Source organism: Microtus oregoni, unplaced genomic scaffold (genome assembly GCF_018167655.1).
Source record: "Microtus oregoni isolate MIOR12 unplaced genomic scaffold, Mior012 000043F_ref0000047, whole genome shotgun sequence".
Taxonomy (NCBI): Eukaryota; Metazoa; Chordata; class Mammalia; order Rodentia; family Cricetidae; genus Microtus; species Microtus oregoni.
In genome coordinates this window covers 10,825,079-10,848,751 of record NW_024543210.1, presented here as the reverse complement: position 1 = coordinate 10,848,751, position 23,673 = coordinate 10,825,079, and the positions used below count along the sequence as shown (strand labels likewise).

Below are 23,673 nucleotides of genomic sequence, written 5' to 3'. Positions count from 1 at the left end.
ATAAAATAAAAAAACATTAAAAAAAAAAAAGAATGTGCTTCTCTCTCCTCGGCCCCCTTTACTTTCCAAATGAAAACAAATCGCAGGTGACACAAGGTCACGAACACCCTGAGAAAGCCAACCCTGGAGAGGTCCAGGTCTGCCGGATCCCCTGGGGTAGCCGCTGGCCTCGGTTACCTTATCACACGCCAAGTGAAGCCCGTGAAGACCACACTGGGCGTTGTAGGTCTACCAGTTGCCTCATCACCCTAGCTTCCAGGAGACAGCGCTGGCTACACTACAGACTAGCAAAGCCAGCAGCCACTAACTAACACTTGGGATGAGTTGGCACCCTCTGGACCCATCTTCTGTACTGATCCTTTTGTGGTGTCCTGGAGACAGCATTCCTGCACTTGTCCAGCCCCACATGCACAATCTTGTCTGATACCGTGGCTCTGGCCCTGTAGATGTATGAGGACATTTTCCCTCCTTTTTTTCCTCTCCAGAGGAGGGATCTGAATGTTCTGGCTGGCTTGGATGAAATACCTAACGATTCACTCAAGGAGAAAGGGTTTGTTCTCTCTCACGGTTTCAGGTTCCCATCGTGGTCACCGGGCTCAGTTGCTTTGGGGTCTGTGCGTCCGGGTAGAGCATCGTGGCAGGAGTTTTCTGCCTCACCGTGGCCGGGCAGCCATGAGAGAACTGACTTGTGAAGTAAAGCCACGTTTCCTGAAAGTTCAGAGAGCCATGGTCCCCCAGTGAATGACTACACAGATGAGGTTGGGTCCTTGTGGCCTGTCACCTCTCACAGGCCTCACTTCTTAACTCCACTACCATGGGCCCTTCACTCACAGGTTTAGGGGAGACACTTCAGATCCACTCTGTGATGCTGGAACACAGAGAAAGCAAAGGGCCTCAAGTGTGGGGAGTGGTGGCCCAGTCTTCCCCTGGCACCATCAGGGTGTCCAAGATGCTCCCAGGCAATGAGTTGGACTTTTGAGGCCCCAACCCCAATTCTGCTCTGTTTCGTACAAAAAAACACAGTTAGGCAAGTAGCAAGTACGTCTGGCTATTTTTTCTTTCACTGTGTGTGTGTGTGTGTGTGTGTGTGTGTGTGTGTGTGTGTATCTGTCTGTATGCCTGTCTGCATGTGATGTGTGGTGTGTATGTTTATGTATGGTGTGTGTGTGTATGTCTGTGTGTGCACACATCACCTATGTGTGCTCTGTATGTGGAGATCTAAGGGCAGCCTTGGGCTTGGGAGCTTCTGTTTTTGGTTTGAGACAGGGTCTCTCACTGGTCTGAAATTTCACCAAGTGGGCTAAACCAACTGGCCAGTGAGCTCCAGGGATGGCATCTCCATCTCCCACCTCTGAGATTGCAAGCATGTGCCACTGTGCCCAGCTTCTTAGGTGGGTTCTAGAGGTAGAACTCAGAGTCTGCCGCTCTTTGAGGTCAACTCTTTACTGACAGAGGCTTCTCAGCCCTATTCGTCTGTCTTCGTAGACTGTTACTTTCTGGTAACAACAGTTAGTATTAATAAAACATAAAAATACAGTCTGTGCAGAAAAGTATAAAGGAGACAGAGATCTCTGTCTTGATGTGAAGAAATCCATGGTACCCAGTGCCGTCCCCATGTAGAGCCAGGGCCAGGTTCCCCTCTCCCACTCTGAGGGGAGGGGTGCTGTGTCTGTTTTCATGGTTATCCCTACAAGCGCCAGTCAGATTTTTCAGCCTTTCTCTCTGCATCCTCTTCCTCCATTCTCAACACCTCGGCCACTCCATCCGACAGAGAAACTCAGGACATACTGTTCTGTCCTTTGTCACTAACCACTTCCAGTCACCCTTTCCATATCAGTACACAGCCTCCTCTTTTTTTTTTCAGTTGCATAGTTTGTCCTTCATTTTCCTGATCCCTTATCAATGGACACAGAGGTTGTTTCCAGCTGTGTCTCCTGTGTAGACAAAGCCCCGGTGGCTCCAGGGAACACTGGTTGTTTCAGGATCATGTTGCATGTGGCAACTCTATCTGCAAAGATGACTCTCCTCAGCTGCGGGGTCAAAGGGCATGCACGACTACAAGTGTGATATAAGTTAAAAGTTACCCTCCGTAGAAGCTGTACTACCCAATGTTCCGGCCAGCTAAATGTCCCTTGGGAACTTTTTAATGGCTCTGTATTCTTTCAGTGTTTGTACTAAGTTCAGCATCTAAAGTTGCTTTCTCTGTAGGTCAAGGATGGATGGATATTGCCAGTTGCCTGTAATGCCAATGTGTCTTTATCTGCTATTCCTTTTTTCTCCTTCACCCCTGCTCTGTGCTGGGCCTGGGCCATAGACATCCTCAGCACCAAACACAGATAGGAAAGGAGAGAGGATCTTCATGGGTGAGGGTGTGACACCTTCACTGTTTGATTTTTCCTGTTTTCCTCAACTGTGAATCCTGCCCCAGAAAACACCTGCATTCTCCAGAGATCTCCTTGAGGTAGGTTCTAAAACAAAATGGCCTACTACAGATACGCTTAGCCCAAAGAGGGCCAAGCCCTGAGTGGGACTGCATGGTGCAGCTCAGCCACACATGGGGACTCCTCCTAAGGAGAACTTGGCTTGCTTGGAGTTTCCAGCCACCTCTGGTATATCCCCAACCCATAGCATAGTCACGTGATGATTCAAAATCAGAAAGGACAGCTGGGTGCCCTGGAAGGTCCTCCCTCTCTCCACCACCAGCTTTCTGTCCCCTCTGGTCACCTCGTGGCCACCTTTCTCTCTGTCTCTGCACAGGTATCCTGAGATCGTCCTGATACGAATGTTCAACACATGTGCCCAGAGCTTGTCCCTGCCACGGGGACTTGGGTCCTGTGCCTTTGAGGCTTTTAGCTTCAGTCCTGGCCAATACATGGGTCGCTGAACCCTGCCCTCTCCTTTCCTTCTCCATGTCTAGTGATGCCTCTGGGTGTCTCTTTGTGGCGGGTGCAGGAAGCCCGCTGCTCTTTGCTTTAATGGTTTATTTCTAGTTATGTGTAAAGGCATGTGTCTATGTGTAGGTATATGCACGTATGAGTGCTGGTATCTAAAGAGGTGTCAGGTTCCCTGGAACTGGAGTTACAGCTGATTATGAGCCACCCAGTGTGGGTGCTTGGAACAAACTGCAAGAACAGTACACGCTTTAATAATGGAGCCATCTCTCGAGTCTGCCAGCAGCAATGCTTACTTCAAAAGAATTGTGATCAGCCTAGAATGAGCAGGTCTGTAGCAGAGCTGAATCAATATAATGGATGGATAGGATGGATGGATCAGCGGTTGTACCAACATTATCGGGCTTTGTTTTCACTGAAGCACAGCCTCAAGCTCTTAGAACCAGCATATAAAGTGCTAAGGCTCTCACCCCCACTTAAATACATGTGCAGAGAGGCAAAGACAGGAGCAGTCACTGGGACTGTTTCTGAAGGCTACCTGGTTTGCAAGCTCATGCCTTCGGCAAGTTAGCTTTGTATCAGTTTCACACCTCCTCTGACAAAGCCACACCTCCTAATCCTTCCCAAATGGTTCCACCAACTGGGGGCCAAGTATTCAAATACATGAACCTATAGGAGCCATTCTCATTAACAAAAAAATAAAAAACAAACCCACACAGCCTCCATCAGAGTGACCTGCAGACAAGCCTATGTAGCATTTTATTGATCAGTGATTAATGTGCGAGGCCCCAACTCACTGTGGGTGGTGCCACCCCTAGGCAGGTGGTTCTGGGGTATATAAGACAGCAGGCTGAGCAAGCCAGGGGGAACAAGCCGGTAAGCAAGCAGCTTTCCTCCATGGCTTCTGCCTCTGCTCCTGGTTTAGTTCCTGCCCTGACTTCCCTCAAAGGTGGGCAGTAATCTGGACTTGTAAGTCAGATAAGCCATTTCCTCCCCCAAGATGGTTTCGGTCAGTGTTTTATCACAGCAATAGAAAGCAAACAAGACCACACCCTAAGCTCCAGGCAACCCAACCCTTGTCATACCAATGGCTAAGAACCAGGAGAATCACCTGCAAACTGGGACCTGATGGGAGTAGACAGTCCCACCCATAGTGAAGAGAAGCAGCCAAGGACAGAGACATAGAGGGTATAACACTGTGAGCAAGTCAGAGCATCTGAGAAACAGGATTAGGGTTGACCTGTCATGGTAGGGGCTGCCATCGAAAGAACCTGGGCACCGAAACCATTGCCTCTGTGGCCTTCATGGGGCCCATGTGAGGGGTGAGTTTGAGTCCAAAGGGAACGCTGGAATCCATGGTAGATTCAGGAAGGCAGGGCTGGGAACAGGGCTGGGACTTAAGAGAGACAAAGGCCTCTGCAGGCAGACATAAAAAGCTTGAAGGCTTCTGACTTGCCAGACCCCTTGATGTGGGCTGTGACGCATGAACTGAGGTGACCTGGTCTGCTCTCTTTATTTCCGGGGGCCGGAAGACCTGCTTGAGTTGACTTCCCCTCTGAGGCTGTGGGCAGCCTGCAGAATTGGTCAGTGCTGGGCACAACTGTGGAGGGTCTATCTTATCATACAAGTCTTTCAGTGTTAGGAGAAGGAGAAATCCGTAAAACATGGGCTCTGCTCATTGTCCTTGAAATCCCACGTGCCTGTGGGTACTGGCCTGCACCTCTAACAGTCATTCCACACAGGAAATGGGCGGCCTGTGTCTGTGGAACACCAGTGGAAGAGGTCTGAATCCAGCTACTTCTCCTCTGTCCCACAGGCCCTGGAGCTCTGCTTTGGGTCCTGTGTCTTTACAGCTCGGGCCAGCCCAGGAAAGAGGCAGCAGCTGGAGCCGAGCTGTGCACACTCAGGGAAAAGGATCTGGCAGAAGAGACAAGGCTGTCCTGGCCGCCTGCCTTTTCTGTGCTCTCTTCTGGGGCAGGGCCAGCCAAGCTAGAAAGAGAAGCCTTCAAAGGCCCACAGCCAAGGGTCAGATGAGACACAGAGACATGGAATTCGCAGGGCTGGAAGGACCTTAGTCTTTGGCCTGAGAGAGGCCCAGTCAGTATATAGAGCAGCAGGCACAGCTGTTCTCCCATGTGGAGCACCCCACAGACATTACTAGTTGATCCCCACGTTCTTGTTCTGTGGTACACTTGGCGTAACTCTCTGAGCACTGCCAAGCAGCTGGAGTTCATGTGGGAAGAGTCAACCTACCAGGCATCTGAGGTTGAGCACAAACGTCTCCTTTTCCCGAAGACGTTGCTGAATAGAGAGAGGGGAGGGGTAGTGTCTGGTCCACGATCAGACTCCATGCCCAATGCCACACCCGTTCTGCCGACAATGGCATTTGTTCTGAACCACTTGATTCATGAGTCCTTGTCTTCCTTCATGTCAACAACGTAATGTCACCCACAGACAAATTAATTTGCTGCAATTTCCGCAATTATTAGTGATCTATAGGAAACTGATTCTTGCCACCTTAGGTCTTGTTAGCAAGAGTTGCATGGATACCTAGAATGTGGTCTGTCCATAGAAAGCAATGTGGTCTGTCGATAAGAAATAAAAGGTTGCCGAGTGGTGATGGAGCACGCCTTTAATCCCAGCACTAGGGAGGCAGAGGCAGGCTTATCTCTGTGAGTTTAAGGCCATCCTGAGCTACAGAGTGAGTTCCAGGATAGGATCCAAAGCTACACAGAGAAACCCTGCCAAAAAAAAAAAAGGAAAGAAAAAGAAAAAGAAAGAAAGAAAAGTTGATTCAGAAGCCCTGGTAGACTCTGCTAGTCTCCACGCTCAGGCGGGTGGACCTCGAGAATGTTCAGCAACGTGGAAGAAACTGAACAGTGCCCAGGTCCACTTACAGGAAATACCTAGGAGAGGCGAGTCGGTAAAGAGAAAGCGCAAATGAGTGGAAGCTGGTGACGGGGGATGGGGACTGGCTGGTGACTAAAATATCCTAAGACAGCTGCACAGCTGTGACAATATTAAAAACCATAGAGTTGGACCCTTTAAGAACGATTCCAAAAGAGACTAATTGGTCAGCATATTTCTCGAGGTGGTGTGTGCCAGCCTGCGGCTCGTTGTCTGTCTGGAAGAAGCAGCGGACAGATGTTCCCACTGAGTGCTGTTCAGCCCGGATGGCACAAGATCCTAAGTGGGAGGTACACATTCTGTCATCACGAAGTCGTTGGGGGAGGGCTGTAGAGGGGCAGGAGGTTGTCACCACAGCCCTGCAAAGTGCAGGAGAAGCAGAGTCTCTCAATGAATCTAGAGCTTAGCGATTGGCTAGACTGACTGGCCAATAAACCCTGATCCTCAGCACTGGGATTGCTGGTGCACATTGCCACCCCCAGCTCAGTCCTCATGCTCTCACCCCTTCCCCCTCCGTCCCAGTCCTGCCTGTTGTCCCCTCAGCCTCGCCTCCCCCCTGACACTGGTCCAGGGACCTCATCACATTTAGCCGTTGTCATTTGCTCCATCCGTGATGGCCTGAGTTCTCGCCTGTGCTGTCTCCGTTAGTTCTTCACTCAGCACTAAGGCAGGTGGTATAGTCTCCTGGTTATACCAAGACCGTGAGGCTCGCAGGGTGCAGTAGCCTCAGAAGTAGGGTCTATCTTCCCTGGGACTGTGGCCTGCCTTATGCTACTGTGAATATCCTAAGTCCAGGACGTCAGGTCTGATGGCCCTCAGTATCGGCTGCTGCTCTTTGACCCAAGTCCTGTAGCTGTCACACGAGGGAGGAACAATCCCCAATGGCCTTCTCGGGTTTCTGCCACGATGTCCTAGAGATGGCTGCCCAAGCTGCTCCCTAAAAATGCGCTGGACTCCAAATCTCTGGGTGGCCATGGACTGCCCCCCAGGCTGGGCTCTCCAATTCCTTCCTAACATGGATGTGCAGGCTTCTGACCTGACTTCAGAGCTCTGAGGAGGCAAAGCACAGATGTCAGCCACATGGCAACTGAGGATAGCGGCTGCTATCAGGCTGCCCAGGAAGGTGGTGAGCCCCTGTCCCTCCCCTCCATCTGATGGGGTGAAGGGCTGTGACGGCCGGAGGAAAAGACTACCTTCCCCGGCACCTCAGAGAAGGAGCGCCAGCATATGGGCTTTTTGCTTTTTCAAACAAACGTTGGAGCGCAGGGCTGGCGAGGTGGCACAGCAGATGAAACACTTTGCTGCCAAGCCTGCCGGCTTTGACTTTGAGCACCAGGCCCCACGTGATAAAAATAAAGAACCAACCAAACTCTCACAAGTTGTCCTCTGACCTCCCCACTGTTGTAGCAGATGGGATCCACATCCACACACAATAAATAAACATAATTTAAAATTTTAAACTATTCCAAGAAACCTACAGAAAACTCAGCGATACCCTGTGTAGCTACAATCCAGCTGTGCCATTCCATCGGGTTACCATATCTGCCTTGTCTTTCTTTTTAGTGGTCTTAGAACTCTGGTTGAAGGTTCCCTCACCTCTACCAGGGAGTACCCTCACCCCCATCCCTTGCCAGAAAATTCCTTTACCTTACATACACAGGGAGCACTCTCACCCCCTGGGCCAGGGAGCACCCTTCCCCCCTCCACCAGGGAGTACCCCCACCAGGGAGTACCATTACCCACATGGGTGATCTGTGGCCAGAGAGGAGACACACAGCTGTCGTGAATGCTTTTGGCCTCGGCATGCAGTTTGCTTATTGCTCTCCAAATTCTGGTGTTTTCATTTGTTTGATTTTAGGACTTTCTCTTTGGGCTTCATTCCAGGCTCCTGGGGTAACTGCAGGAACAGAACAAAGAATTCCTGTGGCAGCTCCTCTCTTATGGATGTGAACACTGTGTCTCCCTCCTCCTCCCTTCTTCTTTTCCCTGACTCAGCAGAGCACTAGATTTCTCAGGCCTTGTTTGTTTTGTTGTTTGTAACGGCGTAAACGAATGCAGCTTTAATGGAGAAATAGACTTACAGAACCACCGTTCCCGCGGAGACCAGGAAAGCAGAAGCAAGCGCTGCGAGCACGCTCGCCCCAGAGATGCAATGGGAAATGAACACCAACTCAGTCTTCAGGCTTCTGAGATTCTGTGCATTGGGTGGTGTCAGTTGCCTTGTGACAGCTGAGGGCTGGAAGTCTATCTGTTCATTTCTTATAGACTGGCACTGTGTGGGGGATGCCCATGGTATGTGCAGGCATGGTACATGTGAGCAGGTGATATGTATTCTTGTGTGCATCTATGCATGTTAACATGGAGGCCAGATTTTGATGCTGAGGTCTTTCTCCACCATTCACTGCCTTATTTTTTGAGAACGGATCTGTCACTGAACCTGGGGCTTGCCATTTTGGTTAGACAGCTGACCAGCCGGCTCCAAGGATCCTCCCATCTCTGTCCTTCCCTCCAGTACTAGGCTACAGGCATGTGTTCTCACACTTGTCTCATATGTGTGCTGGGGATCTGAACTCAGGTCCCCCTGCCTCCACAAAAGGCGTGTTACCTACAGCCGGCATTCTACCCTGGAATCCGCCTTCCTGGTACATGCTGCCGCAGCGGTGGCCTTTGTCACCATCTCTAGCAGAGGAGGTGCTGGGAAGTGTGAGTGATGGTGTCTCATCTCTCAGATCTGACAGACTGCCATGTGAGCGGGCTCAACCTTCGGCTCCGTGGAGCAGATGAGGAAACTGTTGGTTTAAGATGATTTTCATCATGGAAGCAATGTGTAATCATAATGATTCGAGCATATCTCAGAACTGTCTATAGTGACGCCTTGAGTGCCCATCTGGAAATTATTCCTTGTGCATATTTACGTGTTTCTGTATGTATCTGTTCCCAAATAAGATTTTTTTAAAAAAAGATTATTGAATTTTCTTTGCCAGCTACTACAAGGATATGCAAATGTAGAACTTAAAAAAATCACCTTTTTCTAAAGTTAAAGGTTTTAACTTGTTAAAAAAAACTATTTTTATTGCAATCCTTTAATTACTTATTGTCTGTGGGGGTCTGTGTACCATGAGGTATGTGTGGAGGTCAGAGGACAAGCTGTAAGGGTCAGTTCTTTCGTTCTACCATGTGGGTCCTGGGGACCAAACACAGACCTTCAGACTTGGCAGCAAGCCCTTTTACTCACTGAGCCATCTCGTTGACCCAATTTTGGGGAACGTTTTAGTTAGAAACAAATTCCAGAGCCTGACCCCAGGAGGTTTCATCTTAGGACCCTTTACCTTGATTCGGCCTGGCAAGACCCTTTCTCCAAGTCTCTACATAGGTACTGGGGTTGAGATTTAGACTCTCTTTTGGGAACACAATTTAGCCCGTTACAGCAGTCACGAGGGTGGCAGAGCTCACATCACCTCTGTGAAGCTCTTCCTGTCTCCTCTGCTTCCTTGGAGCCCTGTGCAGAGTATCTGGGCTTTGCCGGAAGGTATACTAATAGGTGGAGTGGCATGGCTTTTTCCTGGTCCTCCCATCTCTCAAACCCTCCAGTTTCTATCCACGACTGCACAAGAGGTCTCAGTTCTCCCGGTAAAGCTTCCAGGAGCTCACCAGGCAGCCAAAGCCCCTGGCTCTTGGCCGGGAAACTTCTGTGCTCTCTTCCAGGTGGGTGGCAGTTAGCCAGAGCCCAGGCTGCCATCCCACTGCTCTGACCCCCACAGGGTTTCTGAATTCTTCCCACTTAGATTCATTAGGCCTGTGACAGAGCCCAGACCTTCCTCACTGTTCCAGGAGCCTGCTCTCTCCATCCTTCCGGACCAGAGCTGCTCAGAACATCCCAGAGAAACTGGGTGCTGAGGGGCACTGTGGACTTCTCTGGAAACTGACCTCAAGCACATGAGGCAGCAGAGTGTCCCTGGACAGCTGTGGGAGGGGAAGGCTGTGAAGCTACTGGAGCCATTGTTTGAGCCTTGCACCGAAAGAACATCTACTTGGAGGGCTTCTGTTTGTGGCAAAGCTCTTGTAAACCCTGGCCTATTTCCTTTCTGCTGTCAACTCTGTTCATGATGGCCCTGTCACTGTTACATGTCACGCCTGCTTGCTTCTTTATCTACAATCAAAGATTTCAGGGTACAGCGGCCTCAGCATCTACTGTCAGGAGGGAGGGCGTGGGTGTCAGAGTCTCTGCTCTGCCAACCGATGACAGGCACAGTGCCAAGAGGGTTCAGCCACTGTCACTGACAGCAGGAGTCACAGGCAAAGCTCAGAGTGGGCCAGCTCAGCGTGTGAGATCATGCCTCCTGCCTGTCCCCTATGGACAGTTGAGAATCCAGGTTTCCCGTGTCATCTGTCTTTAGCTATGACAGATGCCATGTGGTTCCTTGGTTTCTGTCACTCTTCCAACCTCGTATGAAGTCTACACCTCCCTGTGGCCTTTGACGTCTTACAGAATTCTCTAGGCCAAAAAACAAACAAACAAACAAACAAACAAAAACTAAGGACTCTGAGAGCCAGCCTCTGTCTTGTTCATGCTCAGCATGGACCTAGAGAAGCCTCAAGGAGCTGACTTGCCTTGTAAGCATCTTTGGATAACATGTTGAGCTGATCCACGGTGCTTGTCACTGCCAGCCATGGGGACTACCCAGCCTTGCCTGTCTGTCCACCAGCTGTCCTTCTGGCATGAGAAGAGTTCTCCCTGAGATTTGTTTCTTGGTCAAGAAACTTGTGTTCTCTTGGCAACTGTGTCTGTGTTCATGTCAGGCCGCATGTTTCCTGTACATTTGAACTCATGGGTTGCCCCCCAGGACCAGATGTGAGCAACACACAGATGTGAGCACCGTTCACTCCAGCCAAATGTGCGGAGTCCTCATACCCAGTCCACACAGTGGAAGATGGTAGCAGGAAGAGGGGAATGACAACGGGGAGCCCAGGCATAGGAACCCAATCTCTAGCTCTGCGGGATTACAGGTAAACACTGCTCCATCTTCAGCAGACTCTGCATCAGACTGGCACAGTAACTCCTGCAAAGCAAGGACATATTTTTTTTTAAGGTAATTAAATTGAAGCCCAGAGAGGTAAGATAAGGAGCCTAAAGTCACACAGCCTGATTTCCGATCTGGGCTTCTAGTATAGAAATTGGACTTCATCTGAATGGCCTTCACAGGATGTGAAGAATTTTATCTCAGTTTCCTGGAAAAGTAAAGTTACATGTTAGACATGTAAAAGAGCAGATTTTGCAGTGAACAGTCATATCTACCACTTACCCTTAATGTTTTTCTGTTTACATTATTGCATGCCTTCATATATCTGTAAATTCACTTTATTTTTGAGCATTCCAGAGGAAATTCTAGACCTCCTGGAATACATTAGCATATGGGGTGTTACCTACAGAGCTCAGTATTAGGTTACAGTTCTTTGCTGCTTTAGTACAAAATGGATATGAGCAAAGTAAACACGCAAGTGTAAGTATACATGTGTTTGGACTTCACATTGATTCATGGGATCTGTTTTCTTTTGCCCCTGGCTTTGATTTAGTGTGGGCATTTGTGATTGGCCATGTGGTTTTTCATCAGTGGGTCTCTTTATTGCTAGCTGTTCCCTTGTGTGGGAGTCCAGCCTCTTCATCCTCCTCCCATTGATGAGTACCTGAGCCAGTTTAGAGTTACTGCAAGTTAAGCTGCTGTGACCATTTCCTTGCCCATCTTCTTACGGATGTGGGCTTTCGTTCCTTTGGGGAACGTGCTAAGAGTGGGACCTGCCATGGAGCCCGTGTGTTCAGGTTATGACAACTTGTCCTGTCATCTTCGAAAGTGGTTGTACCAATTTGCATTTATACCAGCAAACCTGAGAGCCTTCTGGTACCTGAGCCACCCTCAGCAAAAGGGGTGGGAGTGGCCCTTATGTCAATCTCGTTGTGTTATAGTATTACCTTGTGCTTTTAATTCACATGTCTCTAATAACGAAGGATTTTTAGCCCTTCTCACCTGCCTACCAGTTCACACACGTTGTCTTTGGAGAATCTGTTCAAAGCTTTTGACTTCCCTTTTTAATTGACTTGCTTGTTACTCATGAAGTATGTGTTTTGCAAATATCTCCCTCCAGATCAACGGGCAGAGGCATGTGCATGTGTCTGTGTGTGCATACGTAGGCCCACGTGTGTGTGCATGCGTCTGTGTGTGCATGCATAGGTCCATGTGTGTGTGCATGCATCTGTGTGTGCATGCGTCTGTGTACATGCGTCTGTGTGTGCATGTGTCTGTGTGTGCATGCGTAGGTACATATGTGTGTGGAGGGAGAGAGAGGACAAGCTCAGGTGTTGTTCTTCTAGCACCTTCCATCCTGTTTTTTGAGTCAGGGGCTTGTGGTTTGAATACGAATGGCTCCCATGGGCTCAAATATTTGTCAAGCTTAGTCATCATGGAGTGGCACTACTTGAGAAGAATTAGGAGGTGTGGTCTTATTGGAGTGGGTGTGGCCTTGTTGGAGGAAGTGCGTCACTGGGGAAGAGGGTGAGCTTTGAGTTTTCAAAAGCCCAAGCCAGGCTCAGTGCTGCCTGTGGATCCACATGTAGAACTCTCAGCTACTCCTCCTGTACCATGTCTGCCTGCATGCCAACATACTTCCTGCCGTGATGACAATGGACTGAGCCTCTAAAACTGCAAGCAAGCCCTAATTAAATGCTTTCCTTCATGAGAGTATCTGTGGTCATGGTGTTTCATCACAGCAACAGTAACCCTAAGACACTAGATCTCTCACTAGCCTGAAACTTGCCAAGGAGGCTCGGCCACATGGCGAGCAAGGCCCAGACATCCGCCTGCCTCTGCCTCCTCAGTACTAGGACTGCAGTGTGTACCATCATGCCCAGCTTTTTCTGTGGGTTCTGGGTATCAAACTCAGATTGGTGCTTGCCTGGCTGATGCTTTACCTCCAATCAGACCTGGGTAGAAGTTTTCAACTCTAATTCAACTATTTTTTAACAATAGTTTTTCCAACATTTTGTCTCATACTTTTGCTTGTCAGCTGGAGTGAATCAAATTCCCGTGGGAACTATAGGCAGACAGGCAGTTCAAGCAGGAGACTGGAGGATATGCAGGTTCCATGCGGTTGATGGACAGCTGCCTTTCGGGGATTCCTTTCAGGATGAGAATGCCTTGGATATTAGGGCACTGGCCTGAATTCTTTAGGAAGTGGGAGCCGTAGAAGCTTTTAGAGCAAAGAAGCACAACATGAGGTCCCCATAACTCAAGTTAGAGTCTAGAACAGTTTTCACTTGGTCACCAGAGAGCATCAGCCTGCAGCTCACTATGCCGTGAGGACTATGGAGAGAGGGAGTGCATCCGCCTCTGTCTGCAAAGATGGCAGACTTAGGAAACCCGAGGTCTGGTCCAGGGAACAGGGTGTCAGAGGGCCCCTCTCTCAGTGCTGGGGCTCTAGGGAGCTGCCTGACTACTTAGAGGAAAGGCTCTCTGGCTTTAGAACTCCTGGGGTCCCCTGCCCTCTCTGACTTCACCTTCTACATGCATCCCTGTCACCTGCCCCCAGCCCTGAAGTTCCTCCTGGATGCCTCTTTCCCAGACACCTGCAATTTTCAGTCTAAAGTCACTGTGTACTGGGGTCCTCTTTGGCCTTCCAGGCCCCCTGACCTTCCCCTGCAGTTCCACTGCCCAACCTACTCCACCCATCTCTTTTCTCTCTGGGTGATTTGTAGGGCTCCCTTCTCTTTCTTTTTCTTACCATTTTGTACATTGTGGTCACCTGGGCCAAGGATGCTCTCAGCCTATATCTTCAGTATGGACCAGTCACTCTTAACCCAGTGACCAACATGGCAAGTCCCACTGGATGGCGCAGGTCTCTCTTGTTCGTGGTGGTGACTCCGTGGGCATGGACAGGTCAGAATGGAGCTAGCTGTATATAAGCCTTGTGTACTTCTTATAGCCTGCCAGTTGTTCTTCAACTAAAAGGTTTCAAACCCTTCCTCAGGGATCTACTCAGATGCCACCATGCTTCTTTGCGTTCACCTGGGCTGAAATAAGCCACGGTGTCCACTTTACTCCTGTTATTTTTAGTCTCTTCTTGTGCCTTAGCGGGCTGCTTCTATGTATGTCTTACTTGCTATAATGAAACATGCCTTACATGGAGACTCGGCTGTTGATATCATTTCCCCAAAGGGCCCTGGCCACATAGATGTTAAATGAGCAAATAGGGTTGATTCACCCTTACTCGTTGTTCACCTTTTCGCGGCTCTCTGAAGAATGCGCTGACCATTTCCTTCTGCTTCCTGTTTTCAGCCCTACTGCAGATGCTGGCAAAGGAGACGGAGAGGAAGACGAGGAGAAAGACAGCATGAGGCTTGGTCTGCCCCCCACCCCAAAGAACTGCATCCCACGCCGGGGCATTAGTGTCCTGGAGAAGCTGGTGAAGACCTGCCCAGTGTGGCTGCAGCTAGGGCTAAGCCAGGCGGAGGCTGCCAGGATCCTGCAGCGGGAGGTGGCTGGGGTAAGTCAGTTCTGTCCACCCCAATGAAGGGGAACTCAGGATGCACCCCACTGAAGTAGCTGCATGCAAACAGCTGCTGTTCGCTCTTCTTCTTGCCTCCCTCTGTTTCTCTCTCATGGCGTTTGTCTGGAACCAGCAGTGGAGAGGCGAGGCTGTGCTAGCAGTGCCTTCTGGGGCATTCAGACACCAGAGATACAGGACTGTGCTGGCTTTCTCTGACTTTGAGGGCTGGGTCAATGACCAAGGACAAAGGACCAAGTATCAGAGGAAAAATGGTTTAGATGCCCCTTGTTTATGAACAAAGTCAAGAGGCCATGTGGTTTCATCAGCAGATGTTTTGGAGCTGGGCTTTGAGGTGGTTTCTGGAACTTATTTTTTGTTTCTTTGAAATGAGAGCTTTAATATCTTCTCTCCACATGCTGTTCCCAGTACATGGGAAGAGATATTGAACGGTAGATGGTGGATGGGTGGGTGGATGGGTGAGTGGATGGATGGATGGGTGCGTGGATGGATGGATGGATGGATGGATGTGTAGTGATGGGGTGAGTAGGCCTGATTTTCGTCCCGCCCCGCTCCCGCACGGCTAGATTTACACCCGAAATAATTACACAAAAACTGTGTTCATTTAAACACTGTCTGGCTCATTAGTTTTAGCCTCTTATTGGCTAATTCTCACATCTTGGTTAACCCGTTTCTAATAGTCTGCGTAGAACCACGAGGTGGTGGCTTACCGGGAAAGATCCTAACCTACATCCGTCTTAGGTCGGAGAATCATGGTGTCTGCTTCACTGCCTTCTTCCTCCCAGAATTTTGTTCTGTCTACTCCACCTACTTAGGGGCTGGCCTATCAAAAGACCAAGGCAGTTTCTTTATTTAACCAATGAAATCAACACAAAACAGAAGACCCTCCTACATGGGTGGGTGGGTGGATGGATGGATGGATGGGTGGATGGATGGGTGGTTGGATGGGTGGGTGGATGGACGGGTGGTGGGTGGACGGGTGGATGAGTGGGTGGGTGGATAGATGGGTGGGTGGATGGGTGGGTGGATGGATGGGTAGATGGATAGATGGGTGGGTGGATGGGTGGGTGGATGGATGGGTGGTGGGTGGATGGGTGGATGAGTGGATGGGTGGGTGGGTGGATGGGTGGTGGGTGGATGGGTGGATGGGTAGATTGGAGTATGAATAGATAAGATGATGGCTGGATAGACAGAGATGACCAGATGACAGTTGACAGAATGAGTCAGAGCGCCTCCCCTGCTCCTGTCACCCCCACACATATTTTCTCAAATGCTATTCCCTTTTGAAAACAGCATGTAATTTGTTTTAATTATAAAAGTGATCCATATATGCATTTGTTTTTTTTTAAAAAAAAAAACGAGCTGGACAGAAATGAACAAAATTGTCAGAAGTAAAATGTCTATTAAAGGCTTTTCCACCTACTCAAGGCCAGCTCACTCCTCAGAAGACTTTTTTTTTTAAGTTAAAGCAAAATACACATCACATCAAAAGAGACATTTACAGTGTACCACAGGCATTTGGTGTGCTCTGGGCACTGGGCTGCTACTGCCTCCATCTGGTTCCGAGACATTCTTTTCACCTCAAAACACAGCCCTGTCCCCAGTAAGCAGCTCCTATCCACTTCCCCTCTCCACCCAGGACCCGTTATGCTTTCATGTCATTTTGGCAGGGACCAATGTGGCATCCTTCAGTCGTCTTCCACAGTGTCCCACACCCTAGCAGTCGTGTTCTCTCCCACTGTCTTCTCAGGAATGAGCCCTGACCCCCTAAGCTACCTAAGGCAGCTATTGCTCCTAGAATCTGTCTCACTGTGACCATTTGATACTGGGGAGTTCAGCTTCCTAGCTGTTCTCATCTGCGTGTAGCTTGTGGCATCTCTCTGTCTCCCGGGAATCGTCCTCGGTCTAGGACTTGAGGCTTAGACTCTCTTACCCCAAATATATAAGATCCACAGAACTGCCATTTGTACCTGAAATCCAGGGTGGCTGGAAGTCAGGGGACCTCTAGTAGCTAGTCCCAGCTGCCCTGTCACAGGGTGTAGGGCTGGAAAGATGATAACATCCCTGAGCCCACCCAGCCCACCCCAGCTCACAGGTCAGCTTGAGTGTCCATAGATGCCTCTTTTCTGCACGGCAGGAAGCAGGGAGGCAGGGAGATGCTGTGGCCCAGAAAACAAACCCACTGTTTATTCCTCTCTAAAGTTTTCTAGTCCTTCAGTGACCAGGGCCCACACAGCAGATACCCCTAGCAGCCTGTACTGACCTCTATCACAGGGTTCACCCTCCATTCTGTGAGGAAGCAGCTTATAGGCGGGTCAAGGAGCAAACCGGTGGCTGGTGTATTATTCGTCCCTTTTCCGTTGCTGTGACAAGCACTGTGACCCAGGCAACCTTCAAAAGGACGAGTTTATTTGGGCTCACAGTCCCAGAAGAATGAGTCTGTCATGGAGAAGTGGCAGGAGGCTTGGTGACTGGAGTAGCCAGCTGAGAGTTAACGTCTTACCCACCAGCACAGGAACAGAAAGAGCAAGCTAGACTAGGGAAGACTTTTACTCTCAAAACCCACCCCATTGGCACACCTCCTCCAGCAAGGCCATGCCCCTTGAACCTACCCAAACCACGTCGCCAGCTGGGGACCAAGTGTTCAAATGCCTGACACTATGGGGGGACATTTATCATTCAAGCTGGCCATCAGAAAGGGTGTGTCCAGGATGTGTAAAGGTGGCTCTAGTCACTGAGTAGCAAGGAAGAGACCCACCCCACCCCCAGCCCCTGCAAGAATATCGTAGGGGTCATACCACAAACTGGGGCAATAGAAGTTGTGGCCTTGTCAGAGTATTTCTGTCAATGGAGTTAGGCTTAGTGGTGATGTAAATGCTGCGTTTAGCAAGCACCCCTGTTCCTTTCTTCCAGAAGCACAAAAGCTTGGCATCTTCCCAGTCCCTAAGGTTCTGTTTGGGTTGTTTGGGAGCATTGTCCCTGTGCTGTCCAGATGCCATCTTGTTGTCAAGCAGGCTCTGCTTTCATCGTATTTCAGGAACCCTGAGGAGGCCTGAGCTGTTTCCTCAGCACCAGCCTTTTAGAGCCGCTGGTGTTCTGAAAAAGAGTCCTCAAGAAGCTGCAGAAAGCAGAGGAGGTCGCAGAGGTTATAGACACTGACTGAATCCCTCTGGGAGGCAGTGTGGAGCACACACCTCAGGGCTCTGCCACCTGACGGTCGGGGCGCTTCGTGCCGTTCATCAGTCCATCACTATTATAGGGGCTGACAGCTCATTTTCCAGCCCTTTCTCTCGGCCTGTTCTGAGAACAGTCCCCTGCCAGGAGCAGCCCTGAGGTAAAGAGATGTGGAGCTGGCTGCAGGAGGCAGAGCTGGAGTCTAGGAGTCTAGGGATGGCCCAGCGCTGAGCAGGCAGCAAGATTGCTAGCCCTGGGAAGTGAGGTCACCGGCCTGAGGTGACGAGGCCGATGAGTGGTGGAGCCAAATCCAGGAAGAACTGCCTGAGGCAGAGTGGGGACTAGACCAGCAAAGGAGAAACAGGAATGAACCAAACACAGTCAACCCCATGTCACCATACTGTACCTGCACATCAACCACGGATGGAAAATGTTTGACGGACAGTTGTCTCTGCACAGAGCAGGGTAGACTAAGTGGTGCAGCGTAAGTCCTGTTTACACAGCACTGGTCTGGCTCAGAGATGGTCCCGGGCTGGTTTAGAGAGTAGAGGAGGATGCAAGCAGGTTGTATAGAGATTCAGGTGTGTTAGCTAAGGACAGGGATATGTTCTGAGAGGTGATTACCAAGTTATTTTGTTGTTGTTGAGCCAACGACCCAGAACATACTTACATAAGCTAGGATGGCCACTTGCCAATATTATCTGGTCCCTGCAGCCGTTTCTGTCAGGTAGGTATAATCAGCATCCCCCTCTCCAGACGAGGAACTTTAGGTACAGAGATGTTGAGTCATTTGTCTAAAGTTACACAGCTAGGAAATGTGGGGCTGGGGGATATAGCTCAGTGAGTTCCCGGCCAGCCTGGACCACAGTGTAAGAGACTCTTCCAAAGAAAAAGGAAAGAGAGGCTCATGGTGTGATCTTCAAAGATGCTGGGAAAGCCCTTTGCTGCACAGTGTGGTTCCCAGAGGACCAGTGCGGTGATGTCATTATTTTGAAAAACACAGACACCATGGGTGGTCCCTGTACTGTAAGATACCCAGAGATCTCCTGGGTCTACCTCCTGAAGCATTGTGAGAGGCAGCCTTTGTCTTGCCTGGATCCAGCCCTCTTGTCCCCAGTGTCTGTGTGACCTTGGCCACATCTACTTCTTCCCCAGGACCTGCCTCTACTCCCAGCCTCTTCTCTGATAAGGAGTTGGGAACACTGTGACCCCCTTTTTAAAAGGAAAAAAAATTATATGTATCCAGAAACAGGGCAATTAGAAAGTTGCCTTTATTTGTTCTGCACTCTGGCTGGTTTGTTATTTTAGCTAGAATGGTTTTAGAGTTATGGAAAAGTTGCAAGCATAGAACAGAGAGTGCCCTGTACCCTGAGAACAGAGCATGCCCTGTGCCTACCCACATGCAGGCTCCCCCACTGACAGCAGCCAACCAACACTTGCCACAGTTACTGTACTGGTTCTGGTACATTCGTGTCAGCTAAAGCCTGGACTTGGTCCTACCTGATGTCCTCTGTCTGTCCCAGGACTCTCTCCAGATCACATATGCCATGCAGTCATTGTACCTCCTTGGACTTCTCTCGGTGGGGACAGTTTGTTAGACAGATTTGAGGAAGACAGATTGAGGACTTAGCAGAATGTTCTCCATTGGAGTTTGTCTAGTGGTTAGCCATGGGTTGACAAGTCTCAGTGAAGTAACAGAGGCAAAGCCAGGGCCAGCCCATCTTTCAAAGGTCCTGTGTTAGTCAGCCCAGCACCCCTCGGTAGACAGGAAGTAACAGAGCAAAGCCTATCACCTCATGGTGGACAGGAAGTAACCAGCAAAGTCCATTATCTCATGGTAAACAGGAAGCGACAGAGAAAAGCCTATCAACTCATGGTGGACAAGAAGTAATAGACCAAAGCCTATCACCTCATGGTGGACAGGAAATGATGGAGCAAGGCCTATTACCTCATGGTGGACAGGAAGCAACAGAGCAAAGCCCATCACCTCATGGTGGACAGGAAGTAATAGAGAAAAGCCCATCACCTCATGGTGGACAGGAAGCAACAGAGCAGAGCCCATCACCTCATGGTGGATAGGAAGTGACAGAGCAAAGCCTATCACCTCATGGTGGACAGGAAATGGTGGAGCAAGGCCTATCACCTCATGGTGGACAGGAAGTGACAGAGCAAAGCCCATCACCTCATGGTGGACAGGAAGTGACAGAGCAAAGCCCATCACCTCATGGTGGACAGGAAGTGACAGAGCAAAGCCTATCACCTCATGGTGGACAGGAAGTGACAGAGCAAAGCCCATCACCTCATGGTGGACAGGAAGTAATAGTGCAAAGCCCATCACCTCATGGTGGACAGGAAGTAATAGTGCAAAGCCTATCACCTTATGGTGGACAGGAAGTAATAGACCAAAGCCTATCACCTCATGGTGGACAGGAAGTAATAGTGCAAAGCCTATCACCTCATGGTGGACAGGTAGTGACAGAGCAAAGCCCATCACCTCATGGTGGACAGAATACACACAGCCAAAACAGAAAGGAGCCAGAGCTATATAGGGGCCCTCCCCCAATTGACCTATTTCCTGTAGCCAAGCCACACCTCCCAAGGTTTCCAGAGCCTCTGAATTAACACTCTAAGATAGAGACCTTGGCTTCAAGTCTTCAATACATGACTCTGCTTGAACACATGATTCGAATCACAACAGGTGCCAAATCGCAATGCAGCTTGTCCCAGTGGTGTTGGCCTTGCTTGCTCACTGCCAGTTGTGACGTCTCTCTCCCTCACCCTCGTTCTTGCCCTCCTCTTCCCTACTACTCTTTGGAAGGAAAGTCATTCTGCTGTAAGTAGGGACATTACACCCTGCCCTTCAGGTCACAGGGCTCCCGAAACACTGGAGTTCTGCATAAGATTCATCTCTTCCCCCTTGTCTGCTTAATCCCACCCATCAATATATAACCCTGAGACTGGCTTTATACTTCAGGTGCAAACTAATTTGCACCCTTGTATTTGGACCCCTTCTATGGAGGCCAGAGGTCAACCTCAAGTGTTGTTTTTTTGGGCTGGTATTTTTGATTTGTTTGTTTATTGAGACAGTCTCTCTCATAGAACCTGGCCTCATTGTACCTTCTTTCAGAAGGCAAGGTGAACTGGCCAGTGAGCCCCAGGAATCTTCCACCTGTGTCTGCCTCCTCGGTGCTGGGATTACAGGTGTGTGCCACCACATCGGGCCTTGTTTGTTTGCTTGTTTGCTTGCTTGTTTTGTTTTGCTTGAAACAGGGTTTCACTGTAGCTTTGGAGCCTATCCTGGAACTAGCTCTTGTAGACCAGGCTGGCCTCGAACTCACAGAGATCCGCCTACCTCTGCCTCCTGAGTGCTGCAATTAAAGGCATATGCCACAGCCACCCAGCCACACCGGACCTTGTACATGGGTTCTGGGGATCAAACTCAGCTCCTAATGCTTGCAAGTCAAGCACTTTACCCACTAAGCTGTCTCCTAAGACCCTAATATGCAACTTTTGTGGAAAGCTGTCCACAGAAGCTTCTTAAGTGGATTATGATGGTTGGGTTTTATCAGCTTGACACATCTAGGGTCATCTAAGGAAAGGGAGCCCCAGTCGAGAAAATGGCTGCATCAGATTAACCTGTAGGCAAGCCAATGGGGCATTTTCTTGGTTAATGACTACCATGGGAGGGCCTAGACCACTATGGGCGATGCCACCTCTAGGCAGGTGGCCCCAGGTTCTATAAGACAGCAAGCAGAGCAAGCTTGTAATCAGCATGACTCTATGGTTTCTCCTTTGACTCCTGTGTCCAGTCCCAACCTTGAGTTCCATGACTTCCCTCAATAGTGGACCGTGAGCAATCAGATGACATAACTTTTCCTCCCCAAGATACTTTAGGTCACGGTGTTTGTCACAGCGATACAAAGTAAACAAAGACATGGCTCTTGTGTCCCTTTGACCCCAGCACTCTGCAGCAGCGAATACAGGTGTCCTTGCTTGCATTCTGTTTGGGGCACGTACTTGTATGCTCTGCCTCAGCCCAGGCACCAGCCACATCCTGTGTCTCCAAGGGACTCGCTCTCCTAGAGACCAATGTCTGCGTGGGACCCGGATCTGTTGCTATTGAGTTGTCATCGTTTCCAGATCAAATGACAGTTGTCATTTATTTATCTATTTGTGGGGGCAAAGGTTTATCTATTTATGCCAGTGTGGGAGTGTGGAGCTCAGAGAACAGCTTGTGGGAATTGGTTCTCTCCTTCCATCATGTGGGTTTTGGGGGTTGAACTCAGGTCATCAGGTTTGGTGGCAAGTGTATTTCCCTGCTGAGCTATCTTGCTAGCCCCCAACAGATAAGGCTTCAATGAGGGAAGTCTCTGTGGTGGTGAGGGATTAGCTTAAGATCTGTGGGAATGTATGTTGTCAGACAGACTGACAGATTCACAAGAGTGCCAATTCCATTCCAACAAGTTTCTTTGGTAATAAAGAGAAGTCCTCTTTCCCTCTGCGTGGGAGGCTGAGGCCGGGAGAGTGGTGGCATTGACAGTGGTGGGGAGGCTCAGCTCTGGTCCCTCTCTCATCCTTGTGGCAGCCGTGTGATCAGGACCACATTCTGCATCCACACTTCGGAAACGACCCTGCAAGGGGAACACGTGGCCTGAGTTTGGCTTTCAGTTGAGGCACCTTGCTTGATTCCATCACTGGCTGCCTTCAGAGGCCCAAAACATTACAGCATCAGCCTCCAGACCAAATGCTTAGTCCTTTGACTCGACTTAAAAAGCTAGGCTTCTTCCGTCTAACATCCTCAGACCTGCTGAGCCAGAGTGGAGGCACTCTGTGTGGGGCTGGGACATTTGGATCTCTCCCTTCAATGCTTGAGAAGCTAATCCATCTGTTGGCACCAAGACGTGTTTCTCCTCTCTGAAAGAGAAGCTGTTGGCACACTTTAGAAGCTCCCAAGGTGACTCTGAGTGGTGGCCAGCCTTGAGAAATGCTGCCTGGGCCTTGCCATGGCCATGTTGTGAGTGAGAGAAGTGAAGAAGAGCTGTAGTTTCCCCGTGTCTCATAGACAAATCTTGGACAGTGTGTCCTTCCGTCCACAATTCCGAGGTCTCCGATCTTCTGTGTGCACTCCCCAGCTCTGTTGGGGTGGGAGCCTGGGGTGAAAGGACCGTGGCCTTTCATGCATGAGCCCAGGATGGCCACTGGGCTGCCCATCTAGCCTTGACCAAACTAGACGCATTCTCATAGGCATGATGGGAAAGTTCTCCTGCTGCAAGCAGCTCTGGTCCAACATGAAAGATGAAACACAGCCATTTAGAGTGTGTCTAGATTTGAGGTTTTATTTATTTGAGGAGATTGCTGTGACTGTATACTTTTTTTGCCTGAGTCTCTTCCATTCCAGCTATTGCTGAAAACATTGGCCTGTTCAAAACCCATCTTATCCTATCCCAGCACTTGGAAGGCAGAGGCGAGGCAGGTGAATCTCTGTGAGTTCAGGGCCACCATACCCTGTCGGGAAAAAAGAAAAAGAAAAAAAAATGCGAAAATCAGGCATCCTAGCAGGGTATGATCTATGGTTGTACATGTCCACAACCTCATCACTCAGGAGGCTGAGGCAGGAGAATCACTGCAAGTTCGACACTATGCTGGACACCATAGCATGCTTCAGTCCAGCTTGGACTACTTAGCAAGACACTGTATTAAAAAACTAAACAACAGTACTCCATACTGGCCAAGGCAGACAGGGAAGCATCCTGAATCGTCTGCACCAGCCTCAGAGATTGGCTCAATTCATCACAAAATGAACTCTCTTGTAGCCTTGCCGGGGAGTCGTGCTGGGAAGGCCCCCAAAATGCTGGAGCAAGGAAAGTTTTTTCTACAGGAAAGCTTGGAATCCTTCATTGTTTCCTTTCCTACAAAGCCAGCTCAGAGAGGGCAAGTGACCTCCCTGCCAACCCAGAGCAGTTCTGCACCAGAATTTAGAAGGATACAGCTCTTCAGACTCAGCGTTCGGGGCTCTCACCATCGTCTAGTCCAGAGTTCAGCTGGAGGAATCCTAACTGTTCAGATGTTAAGCCCTTTTGTGACACGATGCTCAGTGGCTTATGCTGTTTGGGGAAAGCCGTCCTGCTGTCTAGGGGTTCCTATG

General features: G+C 49.7%; 1 protein-coding gene across 2 annotated transcripts in view; it reads left to right on the top strand.

Moving 5' to 3' along the window:
- Rin3 (Ras and Rab interactor 3) overlaps nucleotides 1-23,673 on the top strand; it is a 108,199-nt gene that overhangs the window by 15,036 nt on the left and 69,490 nt on the right. For both annotated transcript variants that reach the window (XM_041633397.1, XM_041633398.1), the window contains exon 2: nucleotides 14,126-14,333. In XM_041633397.1, coding sequence (XP_041489331.1) covers nucleotides 14,126-14,333 — 208 coding nt within the window. The remainder of the gene's footprint in view (nucleotides 1-14,125; nucleotides 14,334-23,673) is intronic.